The sequence below is a fragment of the Cuculus canorus genome, chromosome 15, assembly GCF_017976375.1.
Source record: "Cuculus canorus isolate bCucCan1 chromosome 15, bCucCan1.pri, whole genome shotgun sequence".
NCBI lineage: Eukaryota > Metazoa > Chordata > Aves > Cuculiformes > Cuculidae > Cuculus > Cuculus canorus.
The window spans coordinates 3,675,506-3,686,472 of NC_071415.1; the positions used below are offsets into that span (position 1 = coordinate 3,675,506).

Here is a 10,967-nt window from a genome sequence, read left to right on the forward strand (position 1 = left end):
TTTCGATGACTTCATAGTTGGGCCTTTTATAACCAAGTCTTAGTACGACTTAACAATTTGCCCTGCTATCACCTGGCCCTTCTATGAAATCACAATATTGTTTTCATTGTCCCTGCACTTAGGTGACTTCACAATTTGTCTTTCTGTTACCCAGTCTTACTAGGACTTAAAAATTTGCCCTGCTGTCACCTGGCTCTTCTATGACATCACAATTATCACTTCAATATCCTTGCATTTCGATGACTGCATAGTTTGTCCTTATCGACCACGTCTTAGTACGACTTAACAATTTGCCCTACTATCACCTGGCTCCTCTATGACGTCACAACTATCACTTCAATGTCCTTGCATTTCGATGACTTCATAGTTGGCCCTTATATAACCAAGTCTTAGTACGATTTAAAAATTTGCCCTGCTATCACATGGTCCTTCTATGACATCACAATCCTCTTTTCATTGTCCCTGCACTTAGGGGACTTCACAATTGGTCTTTTTACTACCCAGTCTTACTAGGACTTAACAATTTTACCTGCTGTCACCTGGCTCTTCTATGACATCACAATTATCACTTACATGTCCTTGCATTTCAATTATTTCACAGTCGGTCCTTATATATACAAGTCTTAATACGACTTAACAACTTTCCCTACCATCACCTGGCTGTTCTATGACATCACAATTCTCTATTCAGTGTCCCTGCAATTCGAGGACTTCACAATTGGCCCTCCTACTACCCAGACTTATTAGTACTTAAGAAGTTGCCCTGCTATGACCTGGCCCTGCTATGACACCACAATTCTCAATTAAATATTTCTGCACTTCTATGACTACAAAATTTCCCTTCTACTACCCTGTCAAATTATGACTTAACAATTTGCCCAGCTGTCAGCTTTATTTGTATGACATCACAATTTGCTCTTCAATGTCCCTGCATCTTGATGACGTCAGTATTGGCTCTTCTAGCACCTAGCCTTACTGCGACTTAACAATTTGCCCTGATATGACCTGACTCTTCTATGACACCGCAATACTCTATTCAGTGTCGCTGCACTTCGATGAATTCACAATTGCCCTTATACTACCAAGTCTTATTATGACTTAACAATTTGCCCTGCTATGACCTGTCCCTTCTATTGCATCACAATCCTTTTTTCAGTGTCCCTGCACTTCAATGACCTCAAAATTGTTTTTTCTACAACTCAGACTTATTACGACTTAACAAATAGCCCTGCTAAGTCCTGGTTCTTCTAGGACATCACAGTTCTCACTTAAATGTCCATGCACTTTGGTGACTTCACAGTTGGCCTTCTACTACCCAGTCTTATGGTGGCTTAACAATTTGCCCTGCTATGACCTGACTCTTCTATGTCATCACAGTTCTATCTTAAATTTCCCTGCACTATGATGACTTCACAATTAGCCCTTCTATAACTCAGTCTTATTATGACTTAACAATATGCCCTGCTGTCACCTTTCCCTTCTGTGACATCACAATTCGCTTTTCAATATCCCTGTATTTCGATGGCTTCAGAATAGGCCCTTGTACTACCTAATCTTATTAGGACTTAAAAATATGCCCTGTTGTCACCTTTCACTTCTGGGACATCAACATTCACCCTCCAGTGTCCCTGCACTTTGATGACTTAGAAATTGGCCCTTCTACTACCCAGACTTATTACCCCTGAAAAATTTGCCCTGCTATGTCCTGGCTCTTCTAGGACATCACAATTCTCTATTCAGTATCCCTGCACCTTGATGACTTCACAGTTGGCCATTCTACTCCCCACTTTTATTAGGACATAACAACTTGCCCTGCTATCACCTAGCACTTCCATGACATCACAATTCTCACTTAAATGTCCATGCACTTCGGTGACTTCCATTGGTCCTTTGACTACCAAGTCTTAGTACTACTTCACAATCTGCCCTGCTATGACGTGGCCCTTCGATGACATCACCATTGGCTCTTCAATGTCCTTGCATTTCCATGACTTCACAATTGACCCTTCTAATACCCAGTCTTATTATGACTTAAAAATATGCCCTGCTGTCACCTGGGCCCTTCTATGACATTACAGTCTGCTCTTTAAAGTCCCTGCCTTTTGATGACTTCACAATTGACAATCCTACTGCCCAGTCTTATTACCACTTAACAATTTGCCCTGCCATGGCCTGGCCCTTCTATGACATCACAGTTCTTTCTTCAGTTTCGCTGCAATTCAATGACTTCACAATTGGCCCTTATACTACCCAGTCTTACTAGGACTTAACAATTTGCCCTGCTATCACCTGGCTCTTCTATGACGTCATAATTATCACTTCACTGTCCTTGCATTTCGATGACTTCACAATTTCGATGACCCTCTCTTCCCCGGGCAAGGGGTGCAGCCTACCTCGCAGCTCGGTGACCTTGGACATGGCTGGATACTTCCAGATCACCAGCTGATTCTCTCCATGGCCTGAAATGAGCTCCTTGTAGTTTGTTGACCACAGGATGGAAGAAACCTGGCAGGAGGCAGGAATGCAGGGAAGACAAGCTGCTTGTGCTGATGCTCAGCACCCAGAGAGGAGCACGGCCCCCTCCTTGTCCCTGCCCCTGCGCCTCAGGAGTCAGCTACTCTGCTCCGGCGTCCCACCAGAAGCCGTTTACACACAACCTGACGTCCATGTCTCACCTGGGAACGGGCAACATTATTGCTGAGGCAGCTGCCAGAACACACGTTCCAGAGGCGGATGCGTTTGTCACTGGCTCCACCTCCAGTGGCGAAAATGCTGGACTGCCACGGACACCATGCCACAGCCTGCGAGAAGGGGGCTCGTCCTAAGGTGTGCCAGAAGCAACCTGTACGCAGGGAGAGCTGCATATCTGCCCCGCACGCAAATGCATGCCCACCGCTGCCCTGGGCTCACCTTGACAGCACCCTGGTGCTGACGGAAGGTCTGGACTGGAGCAAATCCTCCATGGCCCCCCTGGATGCTTGGCCAGATGTTCACCACGTGGTCATCACCACCACTGGCAAGGTAGTGGCCGTCTAGAGACCACTTCAGTCCACACACCTCCTGCATATGACCAGCGAGCGTGGCCACGTGATGCTGAGCGACTCGGACCTCGTGGTGGTGGATGAGGCCACTGCATGACCCGCTGCAGAGAGAAGGTGCTCAGGGTCAGGCTGCACACATCGGCATGAAACACCCTCCTGGTGCTGGGGCAGGACTGCTGGACCTGCTGCAGGGTTTCACACCAGTGCTACCAGCAGCGCTGGCCTGCTGGGCCAAGTGAAGCAGATCCAGAAGAATTTGCACCAGCTCTACATCACCCTTCCCACCCCCACCCACTGCTTTACCTGGACAGGATGTAGCTGTTCCAGCTGAGACACCCCACACAGGACACATGGCTGGTCAGAGTGCGGAGACGTTTCTGACACTTGATGTCCCACAGGTAGAGAAGCAGAGCAAGAAGTACTCCAGAGTATCAGGAAATGCCAGCCCCGTTGTTTTGCCCTACAAATGCCACTGTGCAGGCTCTGGCATTCAGCCTGGTCACCCTGGGAGCAGCAATCAATTTGTATCTCGTGCCCACAGAACGGAGGAGAACTCGAGGGCTCAGAAATCCCAAACCCAAGCTCTGCCTTGCTGCTGCAGCTCTTCTCTGGCTGTGGGCATCTCCAGACCACACCAAGCAAGTCAGAGCGTGTTCCACCCTTCTTGTGCCAGCCAAGCCTTTGTCCCAAGGCCCCATAGTTCCAGCAATCCCTGGACAGTTCCAGTTTGACTCCTGCACTCACCTGCACCTCACCATTGCTCGTGCCAACAGCAAGGCAGTCTCCTCCGTTACCCCAGGACACAGAGGAAACATAACCAGCTGCGTACTCTGTCTCCATGAGGTTGACGGTCTCCCCGGAGGTGTGGTCCCACAGGTAGACAGTGGTGTCCAGAGCCAGCGCCAGGAGGTTTTGAGTGCTCCAGTCAAGGAGAGTCAGACCTACAGGTTGGAAGAGCAATGCAATGCAGGTCACACTGTGCTGCCCTGGAGAGCCCTTCACCAGGGCTGATGCTGCACCTTCTGGCTGTCACCATGCCCAGCTGGGGGCCCCATAGCATCAGTCCAAGTCACCTGCACAGCCCTTGGAACCACTGTTCCTGGGAGGCTTCACCCCAAAAGTGGTCCGTGCCAGCCCGAGGCCATAAGAGACTGAAACAGCCCAGGCACAGCTCCAGTTCCTCAGACCACACTGTCCTGGGAACTGCACTGCACTACACAATGACCTCAATGCCCAGCAATCGACATCGCAGCCCACTTACAATAGTCATCGCGGATGCCTGGGGCATCCAGGATCCAGTCTGCTGCGGACGAAATGCATCGGCCCTTCCTCCTGATGCACCCAGGCATCACCTGGTGCCTGTAGAACGCTTTGAGATTGTTCTGAAAGCCTGTGTGCAGAGAAACACTTTGGTTAGCCTGAGTTCCTCTTTCCTCCCAGCTAAGCCCTGCTCACCCAAGGAGAAATCCCTCCCAGGGAACATGCAGCCCTGAGAGCAGAGCCACGCTCAGAAGAGTGCAGGGCACTAACAGCACTGGCGGGGTGAACTGCTCAGCGAGGGACTTGGAAGCTTGTGCAGCCATTGGGAAGGTTTGCCACCTGCAGCTCCAGGAAGCACCTGGCAGCTTTTGTAAATCAATTCACTGGAGCTGCCACACAGCCTCTCAGCCACTGGAAACTTAAGGATTAGGGAAGCCCCAACGTGCACAGCAGCTCCGAGAAGCCAGCTGATCCCTCCAAGTGTGGAGCCTCTGGGCTGTTGTTCCCCTGCCGAGGGGTCTGCAGCTGAGCCAACTCACCCAGACCCTGTCCCTCACCTGCCGCAGTGCTCTGAGCCTTTCCACTGAGGCCCAGGATCTTTGCCTTTTCCAGATCAAAGCCGTTCAGAATCACTGCTCGGGCTCTCTGGAACTCCTACAGAGACAATTCACTCTCAGCGAGATGCATTGGAAACACAAAGCCCGTGCTCCACCTCAAACTGCAGCTGGCAGAGCACACACCTCAGCTGCCTTCTCCTAAGATCAGGAGGTGCCCAGCCGTGGGGTGGGCATCAGCAGCATCCAGCCAGCTCCAAGGCCTTGGAGCTCGATTACAGTCAGTTTGGGACCTAACTCAGCTGCTCTCGCTAACTTCATTCTCTGAAAGCTACTGCATGCTTTTGAGACACCGTTCTTCACTAGACAGGATCCCACAGGGCATTGGTACGCAACAAGACCAATGCTCACACTTATCCCTCAGGAACCAAGGCCATCCTAGACACAGGGGAAAAAGGCCATGCTGTCAAGGCGGGACAGACAGGACAGGTGACCCTAAAGCAACCAACAGAGGATTCCAGCCCATCTACGTCACCCTCGATATAAAACTGAGAGACCACGAGGATCGGCCACCTCTTCTGCAATGCCTGGTGAGGACCTCGTCTCTCTGTTTGCCCCTGACCCTGGACCCGTGTGTTCCTCAATCCGGTTCCTGACATCAGCTCCCTCCTGGCCGTGGAGCCATTCCCTCGTATCTGCTCTGCAGGATCTGTGGTGACATTCGGTCACTGAGGGATGGGGAGGGGGCGTGATCTCAGATATTTGTATATATTTTTTATTACTTTCTAATTAGTTTAATAATCATTACCATTATTATTATTATTATTATCATTTCATTAAAGCTGCAGTTTTAGTTTCCAACTCACAAGTCTCTTTCCTCTCATCTCCCTTTCCCTCTTTCCCTGGCAGTGGGGAGGGGAGGGATTGGGGAGTACAACTACATGCTTTTAGCTGCCGAAATCAGCCGGGCTCGGTCTAAACCATGACACAGCTCCAAATGTTTTTTCCTCAGACTCCAGCACACTGTCCTGCTCCCATTGTCGCACAGAAGAGTGGACAGGTCAGTGTCTCATGGCCAGCAGAGAAAGCCACAGCCACAAGGAACCAAAAGCTTCCTAAATAGATGTCAGAACCCAGCAGACGCATTCCAGAGCAGCTCCCCATGCAGACATTGTCCTGGAACAGCTCCTGCCAGCAGCATCACTGGGCACAGACTCACGTGAGCTTTGGAGCTCTGTCCCCGGGGCTGATGAGGCTTTCAAATAGAGCAAAGGAAGCAGCAGAAGCTCTTCCTTGCCCCCAGGGCAATGTCCCTACAGAACAGCTTCGCTCAGGCTCCCCTGTCCACGTTCCCTTCTCAGGCCCTACAGCTCAAACCTCATCCCCAACTCCTGAAGAACAGAGCTGGAGCCACCGCTACTCGGGGCTGTCAGCCTCATGCACCCACGCGAGAGAACTTCCAGGTTGCTTCTCTGGGAAAGGCCAGGAAGGGGTCTGGGAGGGACCAGTGCACTCAACGGAACTCAGCAACATGCTCACCTTCTTGGCAGGTGACACCTCAGCAGCGTCCTTCTGTCTGGTCAGGAGGAACTTGGCCACATCCATGTCCAGAGTGCTACGGCTGGGAAAGTAGCAATCTGGCCCAACGATCCTTTGCATCCTCTGCATTCTGGATCCTTCTTTACCTGCATTCACACACATCGCTATTGTCTTATGGCTACGCAAGAGCCCAGACCAGAGCCTTCCTGAGACAGCAAAGCCAGTGCTTTGCCACATCCCCCCTCGCAGACAAGCGGCACTCACAGAGCTCGTGCCATCCAAAGCCCAACTTGCTCGGACCTCTGCCCCCCATCTAATGCGTGAGTTAGGGGCTGCCAACAGACAGCAACTGCAGAGGTCTCTGCCCCTCGGCCCCCCGCACTCTCCTCTGCCACCGCTCACAGGCTGTGCCGCACCACATCCCGCTGGAGCTGCGGGAGCCGCTGCCGGTGCGGCTGATGGGGCCGAGCTCTGCTCGGCCTCGGGGATTGCCAGGAGCGGCTGCGGCAGCACCGCGGGGATTGCTGCAGGGATCACCTCGGGAATAGCCTGGAGAATCGCCTCGAGAAATGCTGTGTACAGCAGAAGGGTCGCCTCGAGCAGAAACTGCACGTGGGCTGCAGGCGAGGGCGTCAGTGGGGGCAGCAACGGGACGGGACCGGGGCTGCAGCCTGGCCACCACAACCCCTGGGCTGATCCGCAGCACCCTCGGCACTGAAGCCTTCTCTGCCTCTCCCCCCATCTCCTGAGCCCTCCCTCTCCCCTCTTTCTCTCTCTCTCCCTCCCCTTCTATCCCACTCTCCCCTCCTCTCTCTCTCTCCCACACGCTTCTCCCTCTCTTCCCTCTCCGTCTCCCTTTCCTCCCTCTCCCCAGCTCCTTTACCCTCCCTTCCCCCCTCAGCTCTCCCTTCTACCCCTTCTCCTCTCTCTCAGCCCCTCCCTCTCTCCCCCCTTTTCCCCATCTTGCTCTCCTCCTCTCCCCTCCCCCCTCCCCTCCCTCTCCCAGCCCTTTCTCCCCTCTCCCCTCCCTCTCTCAGCCCTTTCTCCCCTCTCCCCTCCCTCTCCTTCCCCTCCCTGCCCTCCTCTCCCCTTTCCCCGCGGCTCTCTCGCCCCTCCCCGCCGCCCCCAGCCCTGCCAGTCGGTTCCTCCCCCGCAGCCCCTCAGCCGCGCTGCCGCCCTCACCTCCGCGCTGCCGTTAAGGCTCCGCGCTGCCGCCCTCACCTCCGCGCTGCCGTTAAGGCTCCGCAGCCCCGCGCCGGCGGTTGGACCCGCGCGGTCGCGCCTCTCATTGGCTGAAGCGAGGACGGCCCCTCCCATTCCCTGGGGCGGGGACGGAGGGGGCACTCCAAAAAGGAATGGGGGGGTCGGGGCACCCGGAAGATGGGGGCTCCTGAGTGCATTCAGGGGGGCAGTGTTCCCTTCCAAGCCCCAAGGAGCCCCCAAACCCCATCCCAGCTCCCCAAAGCCCCCACGAAGCCCAAAACCCATCTCACCCCTTCCCACAGCCCCCCCAAATCCCCCTCAAACCCTCAGGGGATCCCCAAAGCCCCACCTCAGCACCTCCAAAGCCCCTGGGGACCCCAAAACTCAGCCCTATCCCCCCATAAACTCCTCCCCAAATCTCCCCCACAGACCCTGGGGACCCCAAAACCCCCACCTCAGCTCTCCCCAAGCCCCTGGGGACCCCAAGATCCAGCCCCACCCCCCACAAACCTCCAGGGCAGCTAAAAAAATACCCCACCCCAGCCCCCCAATGCTCACCTGGGCCTAGCTAGAGGAACCCCAAAACTCAGCCCTGTCCCCCCATAGTGCTCCCAAATCTCCCGCAAACCTGTAGGAAATCCAACCCCACCTCCCCCAAAGCTTCTGGGGTCCCCAACACCTGCACCCTAGCCCCTACCCAATGCCTCCCCTGAGCCCCTGGGCACCCCAAATCTCCACCCCAGCCCCCCCAATACCCCTTGCCAAGCCCCGCAGGAACCCCAAACCCCAGCCCCAGTTCCATATAGCCTCCCCCAAATATCCCCCAGACCCCCTGGGGACCTCCAAACCCCCACTTCAGCCACCCCCAAGGACCCCAGGGCCCCTAGAGACCCTAAAACTCTCTCCCAAGAGTTGAGGTGGGGCTGAGGGGGAGTGCAAGATCTTGTGATGAGATTTTGGGGTGCCCCCACATTTCAGGGCTCTTGCTACAAGGAAACCTCTGTCCTCCTCCTTTGCTCACCGATACCCAACCCCACCAGCGTTATTAATAAAAAGGGAACCCATTTCCTACTGACCTTTCTTGCACCCCAGTCCCACAGCTCTTGCCACTGCTGGTCTCTCAGCCAAACCCTTTCTCACACAGCTCCAAACACATCAGGGGCTCAAGGCTTTGTCTCATCAGACACGGAGAACGTCCATGGATTGGGATCCCCCAGCTGCCCTGGGGCCTTGCTCAGTGTTTCCCCCTGAAAGGTTTCTCAAAGCCCAGCTCTCTCAGCCTCTCCTTGTCCATAATGTGCTCCAGGCCCAACCATCCTCTGGGCTCGGCAGGACTCGCTCCAGGCTGGGCAGGGTCTTCCTCGTGCTGGGAGCCCCATCCTGGACACAGCAGCCCTGATATGTCCTGTGGTGGGTTAACCTTGTCCAGCAGCCGGTTCCTCCCGCAGCTGCTCCCTCCCTGCCCGGAACCAATGATACAGAGGGAGAAAACAAACCAGGAAAGCTCATGGGTCAAGAGAAAGCAAAGGAGTTCAGGGCCCAATGACTGTCGCTGGCAAAGACACGTGGACTTTGCTGAAGGTCTGTTTAATTTATTGCCAGTTAAGAAAGGTTTGGATTATGAGAAACAAGAACAAAACATTAAAACCCATTCCTCTCCTGATTTCTCCCACGCTCAAATGACTCCTTTGCTCCCAGTTCCTTTGCCCACCCCATCCCCAGAAGGAGCATGGAGGGTGGTGAAGAGGGGGTTAACAGTCAGTGAAGAACATCTCTGCTGCTCCTTCCTCCTCACACTTCTCCCCTGCTCCAGTGTGGCTCCTCTCCATGGGATCCCATCTCATTACAGGTCAAGGCTCAGTGTGGTTCATTCCTTTCTCTCTACCCGTGGGGCAGTGTCAGGACCCTGAGAGCATCCATGGGCCTTCATGGCCCTGACCAGCATCACCTGGACCTTCACCCACCCCTCTGTCCGTGGCCCAGGAGACCAGGTTTGACTGACATTCCCAGCTTGAGCTAATCTGTAGGTGTGTGGGTCTGCAGACACAGACACAGCCTGTCCTGTCCATGGGCCTTGTTGAGTCAGACTTGCAGAGTCACTTCCCAGGTTGGTTCTTTAGGGGGTTAAAAGTGGAATGACATTGTAGCCATCCCAGTGCCAGAACCCAGGAGATTCACAGAGGCATAGGGCCATTCCTCTGCCTTTCTTTTCATCGCTTGGTCAGGTCTGAGAGGCAATCTAGAAAAGCAGGTGAGGTTTCAGGGTGCAGATGATGGAAATGGGGGAGCAGAGCCATCACATGAAATGATCTAAAATCAGTTTATTCAAAACCATCCTCTTCCTTTCACAGAACTCTTAAGTCTTCCACAAGAACCTGGAAGCTTTAAGATGCCTCCACCTCCCACTCTTGTAGTTTTTAAGATGACAGTTTCCAAGTCATTTTGTTTGAATTCTGTTTCCAGCCTAAAGGACCCCAAGGGCTGGAGATGGGCCAGGAGACTGGCAGAAGGATCCTGCTGCTCTGGACAAGAAGGTGGACGTTCCCAGGTATCATAGAAGGTGTGGTAGACCGATAGCTGTGTTCATAGAGCAGGTCAAATGCCCAAATCCTCTCTTTTAATTGTGTCCTCGGTGTCTTGTTGATGTCTAAAGTCTCTGTGCAGATGTTGACATGGACTGAGCAGCCTGGTCTGAATTCAGAGCTGGCCCTGCTTGGAGCTGAGAATTGGACTGGAGGTCACCTGAGCCCTCTTATTCCCTAGGTTTTCCTTTGAACACAAGATATAGAGACCCACTTAGCAGGTTGCCCCGAGCCTCCCCCCGCAGGCCAAATGCTCATGCTGTGGGCCCCTAACTCCATCCTGGCAGACCTCCTCCAGATCCTTTCCAGTTTCTCCACTTTCCTTTCGAACTGTGAGATTCTTTGGGTCCTGTGGCATCGTCCTGGTGCCAGAAGAGTGAGGGCAGTGATTGTCTCCTTTGCACAGCGTCAAGAGTTGCTCCCTCTGCTCCCTCCCAGTGAGTGGCTGCGGGTGGGCAAGAAGTTGTCAGGGGGACACAGCCAGGACAGCTGACCCCGGCTGGTCAGAGGGAGATTCCATAACATAGATGCCATGGTCAGTGATAAAACCTGTGGCAGGAGAAGTGGAGATTTTTATTGTTCAAGGTGATGGTTGATGATAGACTGGTGGAGTGTCAGTCCGCTTGAGGGAGGTGGCAAGTGGTGGCATTTGAATTGGTTTTGATTTTGGTTTATGTCGATTTTTAGCTTAGACATTAGGAAGAAATTTTTCACAAAGAAGGTGGTGAGGCAGTAGCCCAGGTTTCCCAGGGGAGCCGTGGATGCCCCTCCCTGGAGGTGTCCAAGGT

At 53.6% G+C, this 10,967-nt stretch overlaps 1 protein-coding gene across 7 annotated transcripts in view; it reads right to left on the bottom strand.

Moving 5' to 3' along the window:
* The window catches only part of LOC128853731 (cell division cycle protein 20 homolog), a 29,467-nt gene extending 20,412 nt beyond the window's left edge, over window positions 1–9,055 (bottom strand). For 3 of the 7 annotated variants that reach the window (XR_008452439.1, XM_054080787.1, XM_054080782.1), the window contains exons 1-9: window positions 7,577–7,807; window positions 6,395–6,540; window positions 4,859–4,955; window positions 4,303–4,431; window positions 3,786–3,982; window positions 3,345–3,424; window positions 2,911–3,142; window positions 2,676–2,801; window positions 2,394–2,505 (exon numbers count right to left, since the gene is read on the bottom strand). Coding sequence is in view for 5 of the 7 variants with exons in the window: in XM_054080787.1 (XP_053936762.1) it covers window positions 2,394–2,505; window positions 2,676–2,801; window positions 2,911–3,142; window positions 3,345–3,424; window positions 3,786–3,982; window positions 4,303–4,431; window positions 4,859–4,955; window positions 6,395–6,523 (1,102 nt within the window). In the remaining 2 variants the exon portion in view is untranslated. Of the gene's footprint in view, window positions 1–2,393; window positions 2,506–2,675; window positions 2,843–2,910; window positions 3,143–3,344; window positions 3,983–4,302; window positions 4,432–4,858; window positions 4,956–6,394; window positions 6,541–7,576; window positions 7,808–8,673 lie in introns of those variants that run through there. The other 4 variants (XM_054080785.1, XM_054080784.1, XM_054080783.1 and 1 more) reach the window with 4 other exon arrangements.
* Window positions 9,056–10,967: the final 1,912 nt, after the last annotated feature.